The sequence below is a fragment of the Talpa europaea genome (assembly GCF_964194135.1).
Source record: "Talpa europaea genome assembly, chromosome: 11".
NCBI classification, from domain to species: Eukaryota; Metazoa; Chordata; class Mammalia; order Eulipotyphla; family Talpidae; genus Talpa; species Talpa europaea.
Genome location: NC_140078.1, coordinates 15,413,366 through 15,440,902, shown reverse-complemented (window position 1 = coordinate 15,440,902; position 27,537 = coordinate 15,413,366). Strand labels below are relative to the sequence as shown.

General features: G+C 42.4%; 1 protein-coding gene across 2 annotated transcripts; it reads left to right on the top strand.

Annotated features, from left to right (window-relative positions):
• On the top strand, positions 1-26,244 carry PANK2 (pantothenate kinase 2; the record flags this gene model as incomplete). Of its 2 annotated transcripts, XM_084246916.1 has the most annotated exons (7): positions 1-314; positions 12,359-12,711; positions 15,892-16,145; positions 17,044-17,220; positions 20,797-20,920; positions 22,434-22,559; positions 26,194-26,244. In XM_084246916.1, exons 1-7 carry the CDS (start codon positions 47-49, stop codon positions 26,242-26,244), a joined length of 1,353 nt encoding a protein of 450 aa, XP_084103042.1. In that variant the 5' UTR covers positions 1-46. The 2 variants fall into 2 exon arrangements, with proteins under 2 accessions (XP_084103042.1, XP_084103043.1); XM_084246917.1 differs by lacking the exons at positions 15,892-16,145; positions 17,044-17,220; positions 20,797-20,920.
• Between the last annotated feature and the right edge of the window lie 1,293 nt (positions 26,245-27,537).

The window sequence follows — 27,537 nt, the reverse complement described above, 5'->3', positions numbered from 1 at the left end:
TCCGGCGCTGGGGGCCTGGCTCGGACGGCAGCGGCGGCCGCTGCGGATGGGATCGGGCCGGCTCGGCGAGCCCATGGAGCGCCACGGCAGGGCCGCGGCCGCCGCAGCCGCCTCGTCGGCCCAGGAGCCGGCGCCCGGGGGGCCCGATGGGCGGCGGCGGGCGCCGCAGCGGCGCCGGGCGAGCAGCGCGTCGGCGCCCGCCGCGGGGGCTTCGGCGGCGGGGGAGGGCGTGAGGCGGGACCGGCCGGGCTCCTACGGCGGCGCCACCCCGGCCTCCCGCCAGCGCGTCGAGAGCCTCAGGAAGAAGCGGCCGCGTAAGTGCCCGGGGGGCGCCCCGCTCGCCCTGCCCCCTTTCCGGCCCGGCCGCCGTTTTTCCCGCGCGCCCGCCGGGGACGCGGCCCGCGCTCGGGGCTCGGGTCGGGGCGTGGGCGGGCTCCGGGCCCGAGGCCGCGGGTCTTCGGACGCGGCGGCTGCGGGGATCGGCCCCCGCCGGGGCGCACCCGCGGCGCCCGGCCGTCTGCTCGGCCGGATTGCGGGAGCCGAGGGCGCTTCCTCCCTCTCCGGAGCTGCTCGGGCTTTCTCTGCCTGCAGGTCACATGATTGTATCCCCTGGAAGGCTGCTCTGGACTCACTTCCACCGCCTCCCCCCTCCCCCCAAATCCTTTGACTCCCAAATGTCTGTCTCCCTTGGGTTTTCAGGGAGCTGCTCTCCAAGACGCTAAATCCTTTTAATAGGGCGTTCGGCTTTACTGGAAGATGGGTAACTGCCCCCTGAATTGCTGCAGGCCCAGAGCTGGATTCCATGTTGTGTGCACCAAGCCTGGCTTTCTTCCCGTGGTAATTCGGGTCACCTCTCACTCACCTGCTCCCTCTCTGTCCGCCCCGCCACCCCCCAATTTGCTGATTTAGGTCTTTTCTTTTGAGGGAAAACATTTTCCTGAGTCTTGCCTTGGGAGTTGCACACGGTCTTCCAGAATCGGTTTCTCCATTTTTGTCAGGTTTCTTTTTCTGCATTGTGAGCTCGTCCAGTTATTTTCTCCGCTTTACACGGCTTCAGTTTGGAGCCTGTCTCGCAGCCATTGCTCCTGCTGAAAGTATCCAGTCTTGATACTCTGGTGGGAGCTTCAAATACAGTGACATTTTACATATGGTTACTCCTACCTCCCCCCACCCCCCCCCTTATTGCCAGATTCCTATTTCAGGAACTCGGCTTGCTTTAGATGCAGATTTTGAGAGGGAGGGAAAGTGGCAGGATGAGCCCTTACTGGAGTCTTGTACCCTAGCCCAACTACCCGCTACCCGGCTGCTTTACTCTTGTTTTCTGTGGTCTGGATGATTAAATATTAAATGTCGCCCTATTTTGTTACAAAAAGTTTGGGAGTTTTAAATTCTTGTCTTTTCTTATCTTCTTGAACAATTTGGAGAACGTTATCCACTTTCAACATGTGCCATTTTTAGAGCCTGTTGCCTGGTTTGTGTTTTAAGTGCAGCAAAACATTAGTTCCTTCGTGATTTTTGTATATAGTCATTGGAAACGGATGTAAATTCCAGAGATTCTGCCAAGAAGAATTAAAGCCATATCCCCGATATTTGTGGCCATTGGACCCAACGATTCAAAATAGTACTGTGTTTAGGGGCTTGCGGGGTCAGGCACTGTTTTTAAACTTTTTAGATTTATTTATGCATACAAGGGTTGGGGTAGGTGGGTGAGAGGATTCACCAGAGACAGTGGGGAGCAGAACAGGCGAATCTACTAAATACACTGCTGAGGGGAGACAGGAGAGGTCTGCTATGCCAGGTGGGTCAGCTTCCTAGGTAGGGATCGAACTCATGCTGCAGTGACTGCAGGTGGCTTCATAGGTTGCATCTTAACCCCTTGTGCCACCAGAGAGGCCCCAGAATCTGCATTTTAAACATTCAGATATTAGGTGACTTAAAAGATACTCTGAAAATGGGCCTCCCCTGGTGGCGCAGCGGTTGAGTGCTGGGCTGCGAAGCTGCAGGCAGCATCTGCATGGCCGGTTTGTTTCATGGCCACAGGCGAGGGTCCCACACACACACAAAAAGATACTCTGAAAAACACTGGTTTCGATTGTATTGGAAAGGTATATAAAGTAGTTCTGAAACTTCTTTAAAGGAACTAAGATGATGACATGATCTCTCAGTAATGAGACCTGCTGAAGAAATAAGCAGGGTATTGTCTTTTCATCCTCTCTCTTCTATCTGCTCTTTCTGAACTGTGAGGAGTGGACCTGTGAGATGGAGAGGCTGTGTTTACTGTGGAGCCCTCAGGAATATACTTTGGTTTCCTTTAAGAGAAATTCAATAAAGATTAAATGTTTGTATTTCTAGTTCGGAGAGTTGGGTATGGGGTAGTGCCACCTTACTTTTTTGACATTAGAAAATCTACTTCACACTACACATTAAAGGTAGGAAACTGTCTTTTAAAACTAGTGGAGCTGTCCACCCATTTTATAGTGGGTCCTGGTGGCCCTGATTATAGTCCGGTTCAGCTTCACCTGTTCCCTAGTGCTCTGTGATCCCCAAACCTGTTTCCATCTCAGACTTAACGCAGCACAGTTACTACGGATGAGGCTACCTAGGCATGTTCTTCCAAAGCTGTAGATTAAGTGGTGTATCTCTCACAGGACAGAGAAATAGCAAGTAAAGATGGGTTTTAAAATGATGGAAACAAAGATGCTAATGATGGCAACATAGTTCTTGCCAGACATTTTATGCACCTCATTTAACTCACAGATATGCAAAGAGGTAGATTTTTTTTTTATCCGTGGTTTTAAGATGAGGAAACATTTCAGTAATAGTTGTGTTTTGAATCTAGATGCCTAACTTCAAACCCAGCATTCTCGACTTCCCCATTTTCGAGTGGGGGGACATCACATGCAGTGTAACTCAGAGCAGCGGTTCTCAGCTGGAATCACTTAGACGCTTTAAAAAAAAAACTCAGGTCTGCAAAAGTTCATCTTTTTGCAAAAAGTATGCATATCTTAATTTTAAAAATTTTATTGAGGCATAATTATATATAGTAAAATGAGAATTTTTGGAAAAAAATATACTCTTGTAACTAGAGATCATTTTTTAATCACATGTTCAGGAGATATGGGAACCCTGGGGCCCAAAGTGCTCCTTGGTAGTATAAGGGGACATGCTGAATCTCTGAATGTGATGCCCAAGCTTGTAGCACATCAGGGTGGCCTTTGCTGACTTTGGACTCATGCTTAAACTCTAGTAGTCCAGAAAATTATTATTTGTAGCTGACAATACTAACCTAGAAAATGGATGGCTTTTCTTTGGCTTTTGGGGGAGCATCCATGTTGGCAGAATGGAACCAGTACTGAGGCCCCATGAAACTGCCCTTTATGAGATGCAATGTTTCATCTTCAGTTGGGGAATTAGAAAGGGATGCCCATTGGGAACTCAGGAAAAAAGTTTGATTTCTGTTGCTTTGTGGCCCATTTTTGAGAGGCAGAAGATGATTATTTTTAACCTATTATCAACCTTAAATCTAAGTGAAATTAAAGATGGCCCCATATCTTGGCTTATTAACAAATATAAAGCATTAAGCAGGGTCTAAAAATAGTCCAGTTATGCAGCTGTATAAAACGGTACATTATGTTATTTTAGGGGATGTACGCATGAATCATGCATTCAGATAATATTGTGATTGTTCAGTCTTGGCATCCCTGCTCTTTCTGGGAGGAATGAAAGCAAGCTAGAAGAGATGTATGCTGCTAAGAATCTTTTGCTTTAACAGGTTAAAAGGAGAGAGACTGTAGGTTGTTCTAGAGGACCTGATCAGGCAGTGAAAAGAGGCTATTTAGACTGTTCATTTTAAAGAGTGATGATGTTCCTTGGATTTAAATTTATACACTGAGCATTTTCCAGATCATAGCTAAGGTATCTTTTTTTTTTTTAAAGATTTATTTATGCATACAAGAACTGGGGTACAGCCCAGAGGGGTGTGGGGGGGAAGTGTGAAAGGATTCACCAGAAGCACAGTGCGGAACAGAACAGGCAGATCTCCTGAAATACACTGCTGAGGGGAGCAGTGGGTGAGACTGGAGAGGTCTGTTGTGCCATGTGGGTAGCTCCCTGGCCAGGGATCAAACTTGTGCTGCAGTGGCTGCAGGCAGCTTCATAGGTCTTAACCTCTTGCACCACCAGGGAGGTCCCACAAGTTAAGGTATCTTTATTGTCAGACACTGTGGTTTCTCAGTTGATTGTCCGCGAGACTGACTAGGATGTAACACCACCCCTACTTCTAAAACATGGCTTTAAATTTGCTTTCTAAAAGTGAAAGCCATCTCTGTTTTTTAAGCAATCTGTTAGGTTTTGTGTTTATAAAATTCTCAAATATAGAATTAAATATACAGTCTTGTTTTATATATTTTAGAAGTATCTGGTTCCCAAGTTAAAACTATTTTGAGAAGAATTATTAAGGTGTATTTCTTAATGTGGGGCCAAGGATTGCTGCCTAGCCAGGCTAGGATTGGGTTTGCAGTATCTTATAACCACATGTGGTCTGGTAAAAGTGTAATTGATAATGTTGAAAAAGTGAACACATTTCCATAAACCATATATTTCCTCTTGGAAGGCATTTTAGTTGTTGTGACCTATTTTGAGACACATTATGCTAAAGATGGTTTCACAGGGCCTCCCCTGGTGGCGCAGCGGTTGAGCGCTGGGTTGCGAGGCTGCCTGCAGCCTCTGCAGCGCCAGCTCGATCCCCAACCACCGGCGAGGGTCCCACAAAACAAACAAACAAACAAAACAAACAAACAAATAAATAAATAATAGTATTAAAAAAAAAGATGGTTTCACATACATAACCTATGAGGGAGCGAGAGTTTAAATTATTTCTAGAAATATGCCCTAAATTGACTGACTGAATACCTTAGAGATCTTAGTATCAGGAAATAATATTAGAAGCTGCAAACATAGCGAAATATCTGTGAAGATGAATGGCAGGACTCATTCTTTAGAAGTGATAATAGGTGTCCTGTTGGTGTTATGAGGAAATATGACCGTATAGCAAGATTGCCTTTTTTTCATGACTTCCCCATCAGAAACACATAGTATTTTGAGAAAGAATTGGAATGCTTATTTCAGTTTCATTATATTATAGTATAAAACATGGCTTAAAGTTTTATACTTGAGGGCCTCCCTGGTGGTGCAGCGGTTGAGCGCTGGGTTGCGAAGCTGCCCGCAGCCTCTACAGCGCCGGTTCGATCCCCGGCTGCTCCCCGGCCAGGCCACTGGAGGAGGGTCCCACATGGCGCGCAGACCCCTCCTGCCGCCCGCTGCTCCCCTCAGCAGTGTACTTCGGTCCTTCTGCCTGCTCTGCTCCCCACTCTGGCTCTCGTGAATTCTCTCACCCTCCCGCACTTCTGACTGTACCCAGTGCTTGTATAAATAAATAAACAAACAAATCTTAAAAAAAAAATTTTTATACTTGAGACTTAACATTTAATGATGGGAATCTAAGCTCGTTTGGACAAACCGAACGTTTAGAAGTAACAGAAGTGTTGTATTTCTTCTTTGCTGAGACAGTTTCCTCAGCCATTATCAGTGAGCATGGGTCTAATGGCCCCCACGCCTCTCAGTTCTGCACTGTACAGTCTAAGCAGGAACCCAGAAACCACTAAGACTCTAACACGGATATGAACTGAGCTATTCTCTTCAGACTCCTTATTTTTCCATATATTTTAATATTTAAAGAATGGGGATTTATTAAACTACTTTTAAATCTTTTTTTTTTTTATTAAGCCGAGAATGTTTTCTGTGCTCTTAGATTTATACAGACATCTCTTAAAAGCATTTAGGAAATTTGGATTTGGATTTTGAGTTCCACTTCTGCCTTCTTTTGACTTTGACCTTGGCCTATTTTGCACATCAGTTTTGTATGTTCTGTAAAATGGTATGATTATAATACATGGTTACTTGTAAACATTAAATAAGCTTATGCACTGAAGTGCCTAATATAATGCTTGATTGTTAATGATTACTTAACATAATAGTCATCTATCAGAGTTTCAGTTTACTAACCTAAGGAAATATGAGTTAATTTGCTTTAATGTCCAAAATTTCATAGTCCAATCTTGACGTGATGTTTTGTTTTTGTTGATAGTGTGCTGTTGTATTTCTTTGCTCTCCACTGGCATCATCTTAAAAGATGGTTAAAGAATGGTGCTTGCTGTTATGAAAATAGGAATCGGCTCTCCCTCCTTTAATCATAACTAGCACTGTTGCTTTCATAACAGTGAGGCAGCTTTTTTGTAGGTGCTAGGGACAGCCAATTCATACTTAATCCAGGTTGGTTTCGACCTGTCACTGGGAATGGACTTTGTGTTGGTTTGAAGAAATCAGGATTCTCAGAGGCTGAGAGGTGCTGCTGAGGATTCAGCCACAGTACTCTTTTGAAATGCATGGACATCGGTAGATTAATTAAAATTGACATTTTAATTTTTCTGCCTGGAACAGGATGTCTTCCAATACACCATTTAATAATCCTACAAATTTAATTAATTTCTGAACATTTTATGACTTGTTATACTGCTGTACACATTTTTCCATGTCATTTTGTTGGGTTTTGCTAATTTTGTAGGAAAAGCTGATTCTTCAACTACCTTTTTAAAATTTTTTATTCCTTCTGTTATTTCTTAGTTTTTATTTTTTGTAATCCATTGAGCTCTTCATGGTTTTTCTCCTTTAATGTAAACAGGTTTCATTAATTGGAATTTTTAATGTGAAAACCACCTTACATTCCTGAGAAGAAACCCCGTTTACCTGCTGGTGTATTTATTATTCTTACTGCACAGCTGGATTCTGTTTAATAATTTAATGTTTTGCATACTTGGGTCCTCCCATACTTTGATATGAGGTTAAAGTGACTTGGAAATATTTCTAGATTTTTCTGTGTCCTAAAAGTTCTTTAAGGTTTGTCTGAAATCCACTAGAGCCTGGAGTTTTTTGTTGTTGTTTGGGTGGTATATCTTTAACCTTCTTACAATTTTTCAGTCCTTTTGGTTTGTTTTCTATCTCTTGAGCCCCTTTTTTGTACTTTGTTGCTATTCCTTTCTATAGTGTACATTGTCAACTTATGATGCCATATACTATTGGTTTACTTACATAATACTTGGTTATGTACTCTTTCATCTTTGATTTTCATATCTTTAAAACACCTATTTTGGGATATACTTAGCAGAAATTTGTTTTAATGTCATTTTCAAAACTTGATTTATATCTTGTTTTTAATCTTTTTTTAAAGATTTTTTATTTTATACAAGCACTGGGTACAGTCAGAAGCGCAGGAGGGTGAGAGAATTCACCAGAGCCAGAGTGGGGAGCAGAGCAGGCAGAAGGACTGAAGTACACTGCTGAGGGGAGCAGCGGGCTGCAGGAGAGGTCTGCGTGCCATGTGGGACCCTCCTCCGGTGGCGTTGCAGAGGCTGTGGGCAGCTTCGCAACCCAGCGCTCAACCGCTGCGCCACTGGGGAGGCCCTCTATGTTGTTGTTAATCTTTAATAACTTCTGTTAATTTTGGGTCTAATGTGTTCTTTTCTAGCATTTCAAATTGTATGTGACATTCCCTTTTATTCATGCTTTCTTCATTTTGAATACATTTGGTAAACATTTAATTGCAGAAGTTTTCCCTTGTGTACCTCCTTGAGTATATCCTATTGGTTTTGATGCATAGTTTTCATTGTCATACATTTAAAATAAATTTTAAATTTCCTCTTTAACCTCAACCTAAATTTGAATTTCCTCTTTAACCTCAAATTTACAGATTTACAAATTCCCAGTTGGCTAGATTTATTTTTTTAAAAAGATTTATTTATTTATACAAGCACAGGGTACAGTTAGAAGCGTGGGAGGGTGAGAGAATTCACCAGAGCCAGAGTGGGGAGCAGAACAGGCAGACCGATGAAGTACACTGCTGAGAGGAGCAGCGGGCGGCAGGAGAGGTCTGCGCGCCATGTGGGACCCTCGCCCAGTGGCCAGGGATCGAACCGGCGCTGCAGAGGCTGCGGGGCAGCCTCTCAGCCCAGCGCTCAACTGCTGCACCACCGGGGAGGCCCGGCTAGATTTATTTCTGTATTAGAGTATTTAAAATTTTGAGATAATAGGGGAAGTGAATGTGGTTTTTCTTTGAAATTTCACGTTCTTTAAGTCAATGCAGTTAATTTTTAAGACTGCTTAATGGGTACTTGAAAGTATATTTGGTTTTTGATGCAAACTTTTTTGTGTTTAAGACAGCCACCTTACCTATGATAGACCTATATATTCCTTTATTTTGTGTGTGTGCACCTTTCTGAGCCCTGTGTTCCTCTCAAACTGATTTGAGGGTTTGTCAATTTCTTGTTTTTCGAGTTTTTTGAAGCATGTGTTAGGATCCTATCAATCATACTGTGCACACGATATAATATCATTTTGTCCCGTTAATGTTTCATTTGTTTGAAATGTTTTATCTGCTTGTATTGTTTGCTTTCTGTTAATGTTGGCTTGATACAGTGGAGTAGCATTGTCCAGGCATTTATTTTGCTTCCCCAAATTCACCTATATAAATCAGTTAAATAAATTGTGCCAGTGAGTCCACCCCCTGACTTGGTCTGTGAACATGGAATTGCAAGTGAGGGTAGGAATGAGTTGTGACATCTGATTTCCTTGGTAGATCACTATTTGCAGGACCCTCTCATAATGTGAGCATAATAGCGTCTGTTAGATGCAATGTTGGTCTTGAAACATAATGTTTGACTTCTTACTATACTGTAAGTCACCTGCTCTGTTGGTTTCCAACGATGTGCTTAAGATTTTGACGTGCTTCTGACTGCTGTTTTTTTTTTTTCTTTTTTTAAAGATTTATTTATACAAGCACTGGGTACAGTCAGAAGCACGGGAGGGTGAGAGAATTCACCAGAGCCAGAGCGGGGAGCAGAGCAGGCAGAAGGAGCGAAGTACACTGCTGAGGGGAGCAGCGGGCGGCAGGAGAGGTCTGCGCGCCATGTGGGACCCTCCTCCGGTGGTCGGGGAGCAGCCGGGGATCGAACTAGTGCCACACAGGCTGCGGGTAGCTTCGCAACCCAGCCCTCAACCGCTGTGCCACCGGGGAGGCCCTGGTTTTTTTTTTTTTTTTTTTTTTTAATCTTAAAGCATCCAACTCTTGTGTTTTTTGCCATCTACCTTCAGTCTACATGTATTATCCTGTTTTATTTTTTTTAAACATTTATGTATGCAAGAACTGGGGTACAGGCCAGAGGTGTGGGGGAGGGTCAGAGGATTCACCAGAGACAGAGTGAGGAACAGAACAGGCAGACTGACAAATACACTGCTGAGGGGAGCAGCAGCGAGTCAGAGGTCTGCTGCGCCATGTGGCCGGTGATTGAATTGGTGTTGCAGAGGCTGTGGATAGCTTCATAGATTGCATCCTAACTCCTTACGCCACCAGGGAGGCCTGTATTATCCTGTTTTAGATTTTTTTTTAATGAAAGCATACAGTTGAATTTCCTCTCCAAGAGGAAAGACGTTTGAACTATTTGTGTTAATATGTTTGCAATGATTCCTGTCAATTTTTGTTTTGTGTTTTGTATTTCCCATACTTTTTTTCCTTCCTTGTGTTTGAACTGGTGTTTTTTTTTTTTTTTTTCCCCTCTTGTTTAAAGGTCACACGCTCTTCTTCTGGGGCTACCTATAAGCTTTTAAATCACTTCTCTATTATTTGGAATTAATCAGAATCTTTCTCTCTCCCCAACTAGATAGAACTGCTGCTTGTTTCACTTCCCTCTCCTCTCTCTTCCCTCTTTGAGTTCCTATGTTGAAATCATGTAAGTATTTTAGTTTCAGAGTGCTTACTTTTCTAAAATTCAGCATGCATTGGTGCTTTTGCTTACTTCTTATAGGTCATATCTTCGCTGATGCTTTTAAAATTAAATTATAAAGTGCACTTACTAATTATTTCAGAGAAAGTCTTTGAGTAGTAAACTGAGCTCTTTCATACATGAAAATTTCTTTTGCACTCCCACTTGAAAGTTGGTTTGACTGGCTATGAATTTTTAATTTTTTTTCCTTACAACTTTAGAAGCCAGTGCTCCATTGTCTTTAACATCAGTGTCACTGATGAAAAGTCTAAATTTACCTTTCTTTGTAGGAATTCACTTTTCCTTTGGTAATCTTTCTTTTTAAAGATTTATTAATTAATGCAAGCACTGGGTGCAGTCAGGAGCGCGGGAGGGTGAGAGAATTCACCAGAGCCAGAGCGGGGAGCAGAACAGGCAGATGGACCAAAGACACTGCTGAGGGGAGCAGCGGGCGAGGCAGGAGAGGTCTGTGCGCCATGTGGGACCCTCGCCTGGTGGCCGGGGAGCGAACCAGCACTGCAGAGGCTGCGGGCAGCTTCGCAGCCCAGCGCTCAACCACTGTGCCACTGGGGAGGCCCTGGAAATCTTTCTTTAGGATATCCTGAAATTTCAGAACGTATCTAAGTCTCTCCTCTTCTTCACTATTTGTGTTTTCTAGAGTTTCATGTATGTGGGATCACACAATATGTAGCCTTGTCACCTTTTGTGTTAGGCTCTGTTTATTCCGCCTGTTTGTAGATACTCATCTGTGTTCAACTGTTTAGTAGTTTGTCTCATTTTTCAGGATTTTGAAAGTGTTTTTCCTTCACAACTAGTAAACATTGATTTAATTCAGGTCTTACATAGATCTTGCCAGTTTTACTTATAAATTTAGTGTTTGCATATTTAGTTCTATATAGTTTTATCATCTGTAAATTTTTTTTAAGATTTATTCATTTATTTATACAAGCACTGGGCACAGTCAGAAGCGTGGGAGGGTGAGAGAATTCACCAGAGCCAGAGCGGGGAACAGAGCGGGGTGCGGCAGGAGAGGTCTGCTGTGCCATGTGGGACCCTCGCTGGCGGCTGATGGCTGATGATTGAACCGGTGCTGCGGTGCTGCAGAGGCTCAACCGCTGCGCCACCAAGGGAGGCCCCATCTGTAGATTCTTAAAGCCACAGTTGGCGATCATTTTTGTGTTTTTTTTCCTCTGGTAGCTTACTCAGTTTTCGAGGATCAGATTTTATTTCTGAGAATCTTTATGGTTGAATCATTGAAAATATTCTGTTTGTTCCTGCAGTTCTTTCTTCAGATGTTTAACTTCTCATTTTCACAGTTTGATTGTCTGTTTTGGTGATTCTAGCTTGTAAAGCAATTATCTCTGGTTTGAGGATTGTTGTTCCCTTTTCAGTGGATGTGGTTTGTGTTTACCAGTCTGTCAGGATGTATTGTGGGGCACAGGTGAGATACATGGTTAAGTGTGGGGTTCCCCATTGTTGGGTAATAGCAGCTACCCTGGTGCCATCCTCACTCTTGCATGCAGCTGCCTGTGCTCCGCGAACACTTACCCTGTGTAGGTTGGAGGTGGGCTGTGGCTCTCAGTGCAGGGAAGTGGCTGGCATGTTGGGTTACACCAAATGCATTTCCCCAGCAGACACTGACTGCACCAGAGCCTGCTCTTGTTTCCCCATGGCACCTACCTCTGCCTACAGCTTGGATGGAGCACCTCTGTGTTCCCCCACCTTCATAGCTACCCCAGATTATTACAGCATTCTTTGGAGGGTTCTGGGCATTTATTGTCTCTTTCTACGTAATTCTGCTGATTCTGTCACCTCTTATTTCCTAGAATGACTTTAGAAAATGTCAACATATGATCTGCAGGCATTTCCAGAATTTGCAGTGGGAAGGGAAGATATGAATGTCTGTGCAGTCTATCTTGATCTCCTGAAATCATTTTTTGGGAGAGATTTCTTGAACAGATACAAACTTTGAGATATCTATTTCATTATAGTCCTTTGAAAAACTTTGTTTTTAAGACATAAAGTTTTGAGAGAGAAATTGACCACTGGAGTGTCTGTATTACATAGGGTTGGGAATTTCTTCTTTCCTTAGTTGGAGTACTAACTCAGAGCTCAGGAAATTATCAACGATTTTTCCTCTAAGCCAAGGGGAAGGGTGAAGATTTGCTTTCTTAATCTTTTCCCCCTCTCTCACATACCCCAGAATTGAGATTGCTGGGTAGTCATTGTTATTAAGTACTTTGTAGTAGAGGTCAGGTTGGGTTGGTTCAAAATTCTGATATTTTTCTCTTTGACTTTTCTAACATTTAAAAAAAAGTTGTGCTTCTAAATCAGATGGAATCATTATTTTCCCAAAAGGCTTTTTGTTTGTAATGCTAGTCCTTGGAAACTCTAGGGTATGAAGTAAATTGCTAATCGAGTAAGTGTAAATTTAGTTTTCAGGGAAAAAGGCTGTTCTGACTTTTTTTTTTTTCTTCCACATTTAGTATTTCCATGGTTTGGCTTGGATATTGGTGGAAACTTGGTCAAGCTGGTTTATTTTGAACCCAAAGACATCACTGCTGAAGAAGAAGAAGAAGAAGTAGAAAGTCTTAAAAGCATCCGAAAGTACCTGACCTCCAATGTGGCTTATGGGTCCACGGGTATTCGGGACGTGCACCTGGAGCTGAAGGACCTGACTCTGTGTGGACGCAAAGGCAATCTGCACTTTATACGCTTTCCCACTCATGACATGCCTGCTTTTATTCAGATGGGCAGAGATAAAAACTTCTCAAGTCTCCACACTGTCTTTTGTGCCACTGGAGGTGGAGCGTACAAATTTGAGCAGGATTTCCGCACAGTATGCATTTTTTAGCTTATATACAATTTATGATAATTTGTTAAAAATATTAAGTAGCAAGTGATGGAATCATTTCCATCTATAATGGAGCCTAAATTGTCTTGAGTCAGATTAAGATTAAATATAAATTAGTGATAGGCAGGGCCTGACATCTAGAGGTTGTTGTATATTTTACTTTTTGCTCAGTTCAGATGAGTTGATGAGAATTGGAACCACTGACCGTAGAGCATTTGGTTTTTCAGTATGAAAGAATAGTCTGCTAAGCAGAAGGAACTGCCTACCTATCAGGGTGAACATCATTACATCTTGAGCAAAAGATACTGAAAGCAAGGGGAACAATTAATGTCATTTCATGTAGTAATACTGTTGCCAGTTTCATCTACCACATCATTCCTCTTCGTCTCCTCAGTTTCATGCATAGTGTACTAATTAAGTAAGGAACTTGTGTCAAAGAAGTGGGTTTTGGGTCTTCGGACTAATGGAGATGACTGACAGCACAGCCCACAATGCCTCTGAGGTGTTCTGTGCTGCACATTTGTTAACAGGAATCCCTGCATCACGCCTGACGCTGAAGGGGAGTGCCAGGGGGCCCTTAATTTTTTTTTTTTTCAGTGAATATTGTCAGGGCTTGAGGCTAGGTCCTTTGAAGGTTATGTGTAGGGGTAGATGGGAGAATTCACAAGTGAATTGACTGAGGCAGACCATCAGGTGCGATTTAGATTTAAAATCTCTTCTGTGGGGCCTCCCCGGTGGCGCAGCGATTGAGCGCTGGGTTGCGAAGTTGCCCGCGGCCTCTGCGGCGCCGGTTCGATCCCCGGCTGCTCCCCGGCCACTGGAGGAGGGTCCCACATGGCGCGCAGACCTCTCCTGCCGCCCGCTGCTCCCCTCAGCAGTGTACTTCGCTCCTTCTGCCTGCTCTGCTCCCCGCTCTGGCTCTGGTGAATTCTCTCACCCTCCCGCGCTTCTGACTGTACCCAGTGCATGTATAAACAAAACAAATAAATAAATAAATAAACATGCCTCTATTAAAAAAAAATTAAAAAAAACTCTTCTGTGACCATTTCATAATGCCACCAAATGAGAATATTATTTCAAAGATTCTTCATTTTCCCTTGTTTGTCATTGTTGGGTTTGTGACTATGTCCTCATTCTTTGTCCTCCTTATATTGACCCATAGCTGATCATAATCCTAATACAGAATCAACTTGACTTTTTAAACAAGGTTTTATAGTTTGTGCTTAAACTTCTTTTGGTGGTTGGTTTTCAGTGGTTTCTACCTGTGAAAAAAGGGGAAGGGGGCAGGAGGAGAGAGAGTTCCCCTCCTTTGTGGAGCCTCACAGAGGTCTGGATCATAAATAACTAAGAGATAAAGGGGGGAAAAAAACCCTTTTTCTAGGACACTGTAGAAGTTTCCTTTGGAATATATCTGGACTCCATTCAGACTGTTTCCACAGGCTTAGTGCTGTGCAGTAATGCTAGGAGAGGGTGCACTGTGGATTCTGAACCTTAGGGATTGGTGCTTAGACTGCTGTGCCTTTTCATTTGTATGCTGCAGCATTAGCCTTGAAAGTTGCTTGAGAATGAAATGCCTATCAAATGCTTGTTTGTGCACTAGGAGAGACTAATATTTAATCAACCACAGTGCAATATTTTTTTAAATACTTATTTACTCTCTTTAAATGCTGTTTGCTAGGTATCAAAGTAATTGGGCTGGGGCTCATTAAGAGTAGTAGCACAACAGAGGAGATACTTCAGGATAACATGAATTATGGGAAGGATAAAAGATACTGGTTTGACATACAGTGGCGGAAAAAAGCTTTGATTCCAATAGCTGCTGGTGTCGCTATTGAAATGAAAATATTGGCACTTGAGATTTCAAGGTTTAGGAAGTTGGTATTATTGGCCTTGGGTCATGAACAGATGAAATAAGGATAGTGATAAATACTTCAAGGGTTTGGGTTTGGTAAGAAGACTTAATATTCTTAATTGGGGTTATTTAAAGATTGAATGAAGTTACCTATTGACTTATGTCTTCATGGCAGATCAGAATAAACAGTGTAAATATAATCAAATAAGAATTTAGTTAGTGGGGGAGAACTTGCCTGGACTAAACTTGGTTGAAAAGTGGAAAAGGTGCTTTGAGGCATCTTTACATTTTCCACGTATATTGAATATAGTTGTAAACAATCAAGTGGTTTAAAAGTTCCTAGAGTAAAATGTGGAAGTTTCTTTATGCCATCTCTAAAGTTACCATTGTTAATGAAATATTTATCTTTTGTGTAACTGTGTGACAACAGACATGTGCATATAAATTTGGTTTTAAAAATAGGCAATTTGAGTATATATATTTAGTAGTTGAACCAAGCAAGGCTTTATTACAGAGACTCATGCATGAGGGAGCCAGTTTAGGGAATGAGAATATAACCTGACTCCAATTTGAAAATTTTGTAAAGTGTTTCTCAACTTTTTATTAACACTATTTCTTAGATCTCTTCCTGATGTAATTCTTAATTGAATGATGATCCTCTTCATTTTTAATTGCAATACAGTGTTTCAGAATATGAATAATTTAGTAATTTCTTTTTTAAATGTAATTAAGTTTGATAACAGTGTTTTGAATTTTGGTACTGCTAAAATCTCTCCCTCCACCAGAGGCTGTGACCAGTTTAGAGAGAGAGAAATCTTACCTTCTAATCAGACATTTTCAGACCTTTGGCTTCAGGTTACTAAAGAGTAAAGCGTGACTTGCTTTGATGCTGCTCCATGGCCTTGAGGTGGTCTTTGGAAAAAAGCAGGTGTCAAGAGTCCTTGCAGCTCTGTCATGTGTCGCCAAGTGCTTGAGTCACTTGGAACTCTGAAGTCTGTTTTTCTGCTGATAAGGCTGTGATCTCACCTGCGCTCCTGCCTTATGATCTCTGCAAAGAGACATCTTGTTCTTTGCTTGAGTTTTTGGCACATTTCTTCAGTTGCTGCAGTGGTTTGTAGTTTTTCAAAGCAAGAGTCTGTCTTATCACTTTGTCCCTATGTTGTCTCCAGATCTGTTCTGGAAAGCATGTGCAGATAATACATGTTTGTGTGCACTTTTATGGTTTTTTTAATGAAGAGAGAATGCCTTATTAAATGTAATTTTTGTATCTGTTTCGCTGGTTAAAGTCTGAATACTTTTTTATTTCATTACAGATAGGTGATCTTCAGCTTTGTAAACTTGATGAACTAGATTGCTTAATAAAAGGAATTTTGTACATTGACTCAGTTGGATTCAATGGACGGTCGCAGTGCTATTACTTTGAAAACCCTGCTGATTCTGAGAAATGTCAGAAGTTACCATTTGACTTGAAAAATCCATACCCTCTACTTCTGGTGAACATTGGCTCTGGGGTTAGCATCTTAGCAGTATATTCCAAAGATAATTACAAGCGAGTCACGGGTACCAGGTAGGTCTTTTAATAAAGGTCATGATTCATTCTTGATATAATGGGTTAAAGCTGAGTTTTTAAACTGTTGCCTGTAAATATGCCTTTGAGAACCTGTTACATGAAAGATGAACGTTTTTCTGGGATTATACAGACAAATAATTGTTTCTCATTGAAAATTTCTGATTTCATGACCAACTTTAATCTTAGTTGCTCGAGATATCATTACCGTACTTTCAAAAATATCTGATCAGTGGACTCATTGAACTCGTCGTCCCTTACCTTAGGTAATGTATTTTGTGCATATGCCATAAAGCAAACCATCGTTACTAGGTAGCATCTAATAAGGCGAGGGAAGATACCAACTTTCAGACAGGCATAGATATGCATGTACACACAGCCCTGAGGATGTTGTAAGATCCAGAAGTCGAGGTACTGAGTAGTGGAAAAATGATTGGGGGAGGGTACTCAGAAAAGGGAGGATTCAGTGGCAGATGAAAATGTTTGGTTTAAGGATAAGCGATCACCTGAGGAAAATCAAGATGCTGGGGAGGGCTGAGTTAAAAAAAAAAGTTTAATAGGTGTGAGTTAATGAAAGGAGTAATTTTTGGGGGGAGAAAACATTCGTGGAGGAGTTTTCGTGGGGCTGGGAGCTGATGAGCCTGGGTGACAAGGTGCTTGCATGAGGATTACTTGGAGCATATATGTGGAAAGAGAAAGGCAGGAGCTGTTTCCATGAATATGTATTTTCAAAATGTATGTTTAGCACCTAATTTTTTTTCCCACGGACTTTCCCATGGTGGCACTGCATGATTGGATTGGGGCAGTGGGGTGATGCAGTAACACTGTTTCGGTTTCTTAAATATTACCCTCCTAGACTTTTTAAAAATGTTGTAATACTTTTGTTGTTTTTAATCAGTCTTGGAGGAGGAACTTTTTTTGGTCTCTGCTGTCTTCTTACTGGCTGTACCACTTTTGAAGAAGCTCTTGAAATGGCATCTCGTGGAGATAGCACTAAAGTGGACAAACTAGTGCGAGACATTTATGGAGGGGACTATGAGCGGTTTGGATTGCCCGGCTGGGCTGTGGCTTCCAGGTAAGGAGATAAGTGCATTCTAAGCATTCTAAGAAATAAGACTAATAGGGGCTTCCCTGGTGGCCAAGGGGTGAAATCTCAGCATTATCACCACTAGAGCCTGAGTTGCATCCCTAGCCAGGGAGCTGACCCACATGGTGCAGCAGACCTCGCCTGTCTCACCCACTGCTCCCCTCAGCAGTGTATTTCAGTCAGTCTGCCTGTTCTCTCTATTCTCTCTGCACCTTTGGTCTACACCCCAGTTTCTTCTGTGCATAAATAAATAAATCTTAAAAAATGTATAAGACTAATATATTTAAATTTGAGTATGTTTCATTCCTTTTAAATAGCTTTACACACTATAAAGTCACCTGTTTTAAAGTGTACGATTTAATGGTTTCTAGCTTATGTATAGAATTGTGCACTCATTACTATAATCCAATTTCAGAGCATTTTCATCATCCAGTAAAAAATTTTATCTGTTAGCTGTTACTCCCCATTCCCTCACCCATAGTTCCTGGGAAGTGGTAATATATTTTCTGCCTTATAGATTTGAAGTATTCTGGATACTTCATAGAAATGATATACAACAGGTGACTTTTATGACAGACTTCTTTCACTTAGCATATTTTCAAGGCTCATCCATGTTGTATCATATATCAGTATATTGTTTTTTATTGAATACTGTTTGATTGTATGGGTATACAGTATTGTATTTATCCATTTATCAGTTGGTAAACATTTGGGTTGTTTAAACTTTTTGATTGTTACAAATAATGCTGTTAACATGACTCTTCAGAGAGGAATTGTTGAATTATGTGGTAATTCTGTTTAATCTTTTGAGAAACTGCCAGACTTTTCTTAAAGGACTGTACCATTTTACAACGCCCCCCTGCCCCCAGCAGTGTATAACTCTTTAAATTTCTTTACGTCTTTGCCTACACTTGTTATTCTGTCTTTTGGTTGTGACTGCCTTAATAGGTGTAAAGTGACTGTTCTGGATTTGACTTGCATTTCCTATAGCTAATGACATTGGGCATCTTTTCATATACATATTGACTGTCTTTGGAAAAATGTTTAAGTCTATTGCTCATTCTTTTTTTTTTTTTTTTTTTTATGGAGGCATGTTTTATTTATTTGTTTGTTTTGTTTTTGTTTATACATGCACTGGGTACAGTCAGAAGCGTGGGAGGGTGAGAGAATTCACCAGAGCCAGAGCGGGGAGCAGAGCAGGCAGAAGGACCGAAGTACACTGCTGAGGGGAGCGGCGGGCAGCAGGAGAGGTCTGCGCGCCATGTGGGACCCTCCTCCGCTGGCTGGGGAGCAGCCGGGATCGAACCGGCGCCGCAGAGGCTGCGGGCACCGGGGAGGCCCTATTGCTCATTCTTTAGTTGAATTACTTGTCTTGTTATTGTAAGAATTCTTACATGTTCTCTATGTAAGTCCCCTTATCAGTTACATAATTTGCAAACATTTTCTCTCTATTGTCTTTGCACTTCCTTTGAAGCTTAAAAGTTTTGAATTTTGATGAAGTCCGTCTTACCTAATCTTTAATCATTTGTGCTTTTGGGGTCATTCGTGTATCAGAAATCCTTGCCTGTGGGCCTTCCTGGTGGTGCAGAGGTTAAGTCTCAGCACTATCAAGCTGTCAACAGCCACTGCAGCATGAGTTCAAGAATTTTGATCCCTGCTAAGGCGCTAACCCACATGACACAATGGACATCTTCTGTCTTGCCTGCTGGTCCCCTAAGCAGTGTATTTCAGTAGATCCACCTGTTCTCCCCGTCCTGTCTCTGGTGAATCCTCTCACCTCCTGTATCTCTGGCCTACACCCTAGTTCTTGTGTGCATAAATAAATAAATCTTTAAAAAAACCAAAAACTTGTCTAATCTAAGTTCACGAAGATTTATTTCTGTATTTTAAGAATTTTATGATTTTAGCCTTTACATTCAGGCCTTTGATCCATTTGTATGTGGATATACAGTTGTCCTAGCACCATTTGTTGAATAGCTCCCCCTCCTCCCCCACTTAAATTTCCCCACTTAAATTTCACTTCGTTGAAAATCAATTAACCATAAGTATATGGTCTTATTTTGACTCTTATCCCTGTGCCAGTGCTGCACTGCCTTCATTACTGTTGTTTGTACTAAGTTTTGAAATTGGAAAGTTGACTCATCCAACTTGTTCTTTTGCAAGATTGTTTTGGCTAGCCTGGGTCCGCTGATTTTTCCATATGAACTTTAGAAGTAACTTGTCAATGTGTTAGGGTCAGGACAGGGCACAATGCAGGTTTTCTGATCCAGCAGACCGGGTAAAGGAGGCCTTAGTGGCTTTTGCAAGCTTTTATTGGGATTTACTAGGCACATGGCAGGCAAGGGTGTTGGGGGGTCGGGAGGCTGGCAGTCCTCCCAGCCCCCAGCAAATCCTCACTCTATCTGGGCTCTCTGGCGTTCTCTCTGCTTCTCTCCCTCTCCTCTCGGCTTCCGTTCGTTCTTGGCTTCTGCTGGTGTGCCCGTGATGCCACCCTTATAAACGTAGTCTCTCAGCCCAGGTGTACCCACTTCAGGCGCCCGCCGTCAGGCATGCATTCAGGACCACAGGGTTCCCTCATCTATCCTAATGGTGGGAGGGCAGAAAAGCCTGATACTTTTTCCTTACCCTACACAATGTATGCAAAAACAAGGCAGATGGGACTTGGATAGGAATTGTGATGCGTCTGTAGATCACTTTGGGGAGTATTGTCATCTTACCGTGTAGTTCTCTGAATCAAGAGGATGGGATGTCTTTCCATTTTTTTAGATTTTTGCCTGCTTGCTTCATTATTTTATAGTTTCCAGTGTACAAGTGTTACTTTTTTCTTAGGAAAGCATTTATTCTTTTAATACTATTGTCAGTGGAGTTGTTTTAATTTCATTTTCATATTGCTTAGGAACAGTTTTTGTGTGTGTGTTGCCTAATGGTTTTTAATACTAGAAAAAGCAGTCATGCATGCTTTGCTGATTTTAGGCACTCTGTAAATGCTGTAGATTTCATTTTCTATGTTTGCAGCACTTGCTTATTGATAATTACTTCCTTTTCTGTCTGGTTGGGTTTGTGTTCTGGTCAGTTAGTGAAGTAGTTTAAGTACTTTATCTACAAGGCAAATCTGAAGCTCGTAAGTAGTTTACTGTGGCACTAAGCAGTCTGTCCTTCGTTTGCTCTGAAAAAACAATCTGAATGTGACTATTCAGCCGAGTGTAGCAGCTGTGCAGTTGGGCATAAATTGCTAATAGAGGTGTCTTCTGGAACTCCCTGGTTGCAGTAGGAGCAGTGGTGCCTTTCAGTGGATCTCATGAGATCCTAACAATGTGCAAATAACTGATGTCAAAGCTAGATTTCATTAGAAACCACAGGGAAAGCTTTTTTTTTTTTTTCCAGAGTGCTTGAGGGCTCTACTTGAAGCAGTGTTCCCTTTGAGCAGATGCTCCATTTTGTAATTGAAAGTTTGAAAATTTGAACAATGTTGGTCTAAAATAATCACTTGTCATGGTAAAATAGCAATTATAGTGGTCTGTGTTGCCTTTGGTCTAGCAATGGATTTTTTTTTCCCCATCACAGCTTTGGAAACATGATGAGCAAGGAGAAGCGAGAGGCGGTCAGCAAAGAGGACCTCGCTAGAGCGACTTTAATCACCATCACCAACAACATCGGCTCTATAGCAAGAATGTGTGCCCTTAATGAAGTAAGGGAACATGGATTTCTGTAGATGCTCTGAGAAAAATACAGAATGTACTTAGTGGGCCCCAACTTGTGTACCTCTGTCTTCTACAGAGTTCTACATTTTGTTCCTAAATGTAGTAGTATGGGGTGGAGTTTGATTAGTACAGTTAACTCTTCACATGTAGATTCATCCTGATTTCTTTTTTTCTCTATTAGAGATAAATACTATCTAGAAGTAGAGGTAAAAGTAGAGAAAGGTAGCAAGGTAACTGTTCCAGATGATGGTGCTGTTGGGTGGTGGTGATGGATCATGTTGCTGAATCTAGACTCCAGGCTCATGGTTGAACTATAAGGCCTCTGGGCAGGAATCCAGAGGAAGTCACTGACGCTGGGAGAAGACTGAGTGGGCCGAGGAATGCCCACCCGCTCCCCCTCCACTGCAGCAGAGCTGTCTTTGTGCTTTCAGCTTCTTTACAGTGCTGCCTTGTAGCATTCAGGTCAAGCAGCATTGTACAGGGCTATGAAAGAACCAAGAGTGGCCTTCCCCTGGGCATCCCGATGGTGCAGCTTTATGGCTTGTCCCTATTTGTACATTTTTGTTGAAAACTATTTTAAATAGATATGTTCCTTAAGGAATTTTAAAAGGTGCAATAGGATTTGTCTCATTTTTAATTAAAAATATACTGTATCAGTCAAGTAATTAAAAAAATGACTTATGTATCTGAACACTACTTTTCGTTGCATATTCCCGCTTATGTGTTTTAAGATAGTTTGTGTACATATCCTTTTATATTTTTTATTTAAATATAAGTTTTATGGCTATAAAATTGATCAAGTTCTTTTTATATCAGAAGTCATTTACATAGAACTGGGCGGGTATTTGGTCACTTGCCCTTGACAGCTCTACAGTCAAGCATATGTGAGCGTGAATATTCCTTGGTGGAATTCTATTCTTGATAAGAGCTTTATGAGGATTGCGTCTCTCTTCTCGGGAACATGATCATGCATATGGATCTTGATATGTATTGTCAAGATGTTTTGCCCAAGCGCTGTACCAGTTTAGATCCTTAGCAATGAATGAATGAAATGAGTGGATGTTTTACCGTAACTTGACTAACATTGGGGGAGGAATTTCAGTTTTTGCTAACTTTCAATAGATCTAAATTTTCTTTGATCACTTGTGTGTGAGGTTGAGGTTTTTTCTTTCATTTTTTGTGTAATTTGCTTATTTATGACACTTCTATTGAATTCTTATATTTTTCTTATCTCTAAAACTTTTAATAGTAGTGATTTGTCATATTTAATACAAATGTTTTTCCTAGTCTTTTTTTCCTCAAATGACATTTTCTGGTTTGGTCCAGTGTTGGTGGGGGATCAGATTTAAGTAACTTTGGACCAAGTAAATGAATGTAAATGCTTTTTTTTCATCAGCAGCCAAGTTGCTGCTAAAAAACTGCAAATGGTGCTCTGTTTTGGGTAGCTTTTATGAACAAAAATTAAGATGAAAACTAACTGCCTGTTTTTGATGTGCTCAGAACATTAACCAGGTGGTATTTGTTGGAAATTTCTTGAGAATTAATACGATCGCCATGCGGCTTTTGGCGTATGCTTTGGATTATTGGTCCAAGGGGCAGTTGAAAGCACTTTTTTCGGAACATGAGGTAAGCGGCCTTAATTCCTGTGCTGTGTTACACACGTGAGGGGCACGTGGCTCACACTGCTTTGAAACTTGAGGTGAAGTGGGCTGTAGTTCTTCTGTGTTTTTTGTAATTACAGGATGAGGGGTTGAACATTCTAAAGCTCTTTCTTAACCTGATTGAATGCAGGGTAGATTTTTGGTTAATTCTGAGTTTAAACAATTCTAAAGAAAAAAAATTTTGAGGAAGAACACTCTCCTATATTTCTGATATAGGTTCTTTTCTGAACCATACTTTATATTTTTCCCATTGTGCACTTTGTAAATGTGTTTACTGTGAGTTCTGCTTTTTTCTTTTTCTCTTTTTTTTGGTCAGTTTTTATGTGCTGTCATTTCATAAGCCATTTTAAGGTGTTCTAAAAAGAAATAGATAAGTAAAAAACATCCCAGGATCAGATCACACTATCATAAGAACTCACTATATAGACGGACCAGAAATAACAAAATGGGGAAGAATCATTAATTGCTCAGCCTGATACCCTGTTTTGGAAGGCGCCTTTTAATTTTTCTTGTTGGGTTAAAAAATAGAACCAGAACAATGGAAGTGGGGGAACGCTTCTCTCTCCTTGGTTCTTGAGCAGTTGAACTATTTCACATGTTACTGGATTTTAGATAGTGTTGAACATTTGTTTAGAATTGTGTGTGCACAATTATGTTAACAGTATTTTATGAATTGACAGAATCAAAACAGGATTTGAAATTAGAAATAGAGATCCTTTGTCTTCAATAATTGCTTTAAGTTTTTCCTTTTAATTTGCTCTTAAATTCATAGTTAAAACCCAAAGTGCAAGATTAGGCATTTAAAAATCTTAAGGTTTAAGTGATCTAACTTTCCTTCTAATGTTATTATGTTAGCAGATTGGTAGCAAATTATCTTTCAAGTTTTTTATGCCTTTTATGTACATCTTTTGTGACTTTTGACCTGTTTGGGCTTGCTTTATCTATTAAATATAAAGAAACCCCATTTAATGTTATATTTTAGTTGAATTTCCTGCTGCCAAATGTCTATCTCTTAATGAACCTTGACCTAGGCAGAGCGTGGAGGTTAATTTTCTTAGGTTACTTTTTTTAAAGTGTCATATAATATGAACCTAATGATTATTATATGAACCCTTTATGAAATTTTGTTTTTACATTTCCCCCCATTTTATTGGGACATAGATTACTGTGTTTAAGATATACGTCATGGTTTGCTTTACATCTTGTGAAATGACCACAGTAGGTTCAGCTTACATCCATCTTCTCGTAGATTACAAATAGAAAGAAAAGAAAGGGGACAAACCCTGGAGGCACAGAGATTAAGTCTGAGCACTGTCAAGCTATCCCCAGCCACTGTAGCACGAGTTCGATCCCCGGCCAGGGAGCTACCCACATGGCGCAGCAGATTTCTCTCCCGCTGCTCCCCTCAGCAGTGTATTTCAGTCAGTCTGCCTGTTGTGCTCTCCACTCTCAATGGTGAATCCACTCGCCCCTCATACCTCTGGCCTATACCCTAGTTCTTCTGTGCATAAAAAAATAAATAAATAAATAAAAGAAAGGGGGAAAAAAACCACTATTTTCTTGTGATGAGAACTCTTAGGATTTACTCTTAACAGCTTTTCTGTGGGGCATATGGCTGTGTCCACTGTGGTGGCCACGCTGTGCCATACGCCCTGCACTGGCCCGCGTTCCTGAGCACCTTTCCATAGCTCCCTATCAGCGCTTTGCCATCCTTTCTGCCCTCAGGCTTCACTTCCTCTCTGGTGAGCAGCGCTGGCCCTGTCTTGTGTTTCCATCTGCATTCAGACCTGTGACTCTGTTGCTTCTGTCCTTGTGGAACTTTGTCATGCTCTCTTGAGTCTTGACATGTTCTGCTCTCACACTGAAGTTGTAAAAGTTTTGTATAGATTCTTATTAAGCCTTTATTTTTTTATCCTTTACTGTTCTCATACTGCTTGTACCAATGTACCAACCTCTCTTTTACTTGTATAGGTTCTGGGTCTTCAGTGAAACTCAAGATAGTGGTTAACTTTATCTCTTTTGTCGTGTAAAATAAAACATACAGAAAGCTACATAAAGCACAATGTGTAGCTTATTGTAATGAATGCCCTTGAGTCTGTCCTCTGGTTGTAACTGGGGAGTCCTGAGCATTGCTCAGTTGTGTTGCTTCTACAGTTTCTGGCCCCCATCATATTTGATGCACATGGCTGCCTTCTTAAAAACAAAACAAATGGGGGGCCTCCTTGGTGGCGCAGGGGCTAAGTCTGAGTGCTTTCAAGCTATCGCCAGCCACTCCGGCCAGGGAGCTACCCACATGGCACAGCAGACTCTTCTGGAGTCTTCCCCCGCTGCTCCCCTCAGCAGTGTATTTCAGTAGATCCACCTGTTCTGCTCCCCACTCTGTCTCTGGTGAATCCTCCCATCCCTCTTTACCTCTGGCCTAGACCCCAGGTCTTGCTTGCATAAATCAAAATAAATCTTTAAAAAACAACAGCCAAATAGCGTGGCAGGGCAGGCGTCAGCCTTCCTGCTGTGTGGTCACGTTTCCTGAAGTAGCCGTTCTCAGAAAATAGGCTGCACCTGAGTTAGGACTATTGCAGAGACTTTCAGTACATTCTGCTGAGGCTTGGCAAGCAAGTCTTTGTGGATCTTCCCACATTCCTTTTCTGTCGTCTCTCTCCCTTAAAGCATCTTATTCCCTGTTCTCATCTTTTGGAGACTGGTTGAATTCTGTGTCACTGGAGGTCCTCTGACTCCTGCACACTTGCTGAGAGAGTGGGTGTCGTTTCACTTTCCTTCATTGTCAACCCCTTCAGATTTTTTTTGTTACTGGCTTACCACGTCTTGGTTCTTGGTTCTAGTTGACTCGGCTGCTTGCTCCCGGGCCGGGCTCGGTACTTGTCCGTTAGCCGCAGCTTTGTCTCCTGCCTCTGCTCTCCACTCCTCTGCCGCCTGCCGCTCCCAGTGCAGCCCACCTGCTGCTCTGCTCCACCTCCAGACATCCCAGTGGTTGGCTGCGCAGGCGGCTTGGCTGCCTGGGCATCTCGGCTTTGCCCCTTCTGTGTGAAAAGCCTCCTTGCTCTCTGCATCTCGTACTTCAGGGATAGCATCACCCTTGAGAGGGACCTGCATGTGGCCCCCCCCTTTCCTTCCGAATCCATCCCACCCGCTTCTCACTCCCTTACAGCCTATATAGCCAGTCAGGCCCTTGTTCTGTGATCTGCCCGCTGCTGCTGCTACTCACTGCCCTTCTGTCCCATCTCCCTTTCATTCTTAGTTGTCTGGAAACGCTCCAGGCATTCTAGTTCTCCCTTCCTGACTGGACAGCCCAGGTACCAGCCCTTCCCGGGGGAGTTGAGCTGCTGGCCTCACGCTCCTGAGGCCCTGCAGGTGCTGGCTGACGTGCAGTGTCCGGTGCAGCCGGCCCTCCTCCCCAGCCTGGGCTCCTCAGAGCTGCTCTGCTCTCATGTTGGCCTTGGGCGTCGCGAAATGGGTGCTCAGGGAGCGGGTGTGAGGAGGGAAGGGCAGCACTGGGTTAACGCCAGTCATCTCACTTGTGATGATTCAAGTCAGTCCAAGGAAAACTGCTCTTATTTTTGGTGTTTTTTATTTTTTTCCAGGGTTATTTTGGAGCCGTTGGAGCACTCCTTGAACTGTTGAAGATCCCCTGATCTTTACCTGGGGAGGGGTTCTTGGAATCTTCCACCCTGGGATCTCCGGACTTTTGTTTTTTAAGAGACTTGCTCACTTTTATGATTGTGTACTACCTGAATCAAAGCAAGAAAGGACAAGTGTATTTTTCTAAGTCATCAAGATCACTCCTTAAAAATTCAGTCTAAAGTAGTAACCATAAGGAAAGACACGTGTGTCTAAAGAAGTGGACATGTCCATGGCAGTGACGAGTTGCTGTTCAGTGTAGCCTTGTTAAACATGCTGCGTGTTCCTGAAATTCAGCTCTACTGGGGCCACTTCAGGGGAGAACTGTTCTGTGTTCGGCTGACTGGTTTTGTGTCCTGTTTGAATTTGCTGAATGTAAAGCAAGCTGCTGTGTGATAAATCACAATGTTGTCACCGGCCGTGGAGATCATCCGAGCGTTAGCTCTGGTGCGCATGGTCCCTTTGTGTGAACAAATTGAAGAACATGTTTTATTTCAAGGTTCTGCACATTTAATTGGGCAAGTTAGGTGTGTACCTAGAGCTTGGAAAAGCAATTTTTGGAAGGGCATTTCGGGTTTCTTTACACTGCAAGACCTGGGAAGGACTGTTCATAAAGATAGGACTTCCCTGGCCAGTTTCCTCCAGTTGGGGGGCCATTCTTGATCTGAGGGAAGTGGATCCTCCAGTAGAAAAAGCACAGCATGGAAGACTAAACTCAGACACAAGGGGCGCTGGAATCCGCATCTCCTGAGACCTGGGGAGAATCTGGTTATTCTTTCAGGCTTGTAGAAATGGAAGGGGAAGAGGGTGTGGGGGGGGCGACACTGGCTTCTCCCTCCTCCAGCAACTTTCCCCCTTGAGCAAACTGCCTGGCACGGTGGTGCCATGGAACGGAATCAGGTTCAGAAGACTGCTTGAGAAGGGCAGGATTTGAGGTGTAGCCTTTTTTTTTTTTTTTAAATTGACCTTATATCTTTATTTTTTTTTTTAAAAGATTTATTTATACAAGCACTGGGTACAGTCAGAAGCGCGGGAGGGTGAGAGAATTCACCAGAGCCAGAGCGGGGAGCAGAACAGGCAGACTGACGAAGTACACTGCTGAGGGGAGCAGCGGGCGGCAGGAGAGGTCTGCGTGCCATGTGGGCCCCTCACAGGTGGCCGGGGATCGAACTGGCGCTCAACCACGGCGCCACCAGGGGAGGCCCTTGAGGTGTCGTCTTGTTAAAGGTTGACTTGGAGTCCTTTTGTGCGGAGTAATTTAAAACTCCCCCTTGGAGCTAGAGCAGGCTCTGTATATTGTTTGGTGC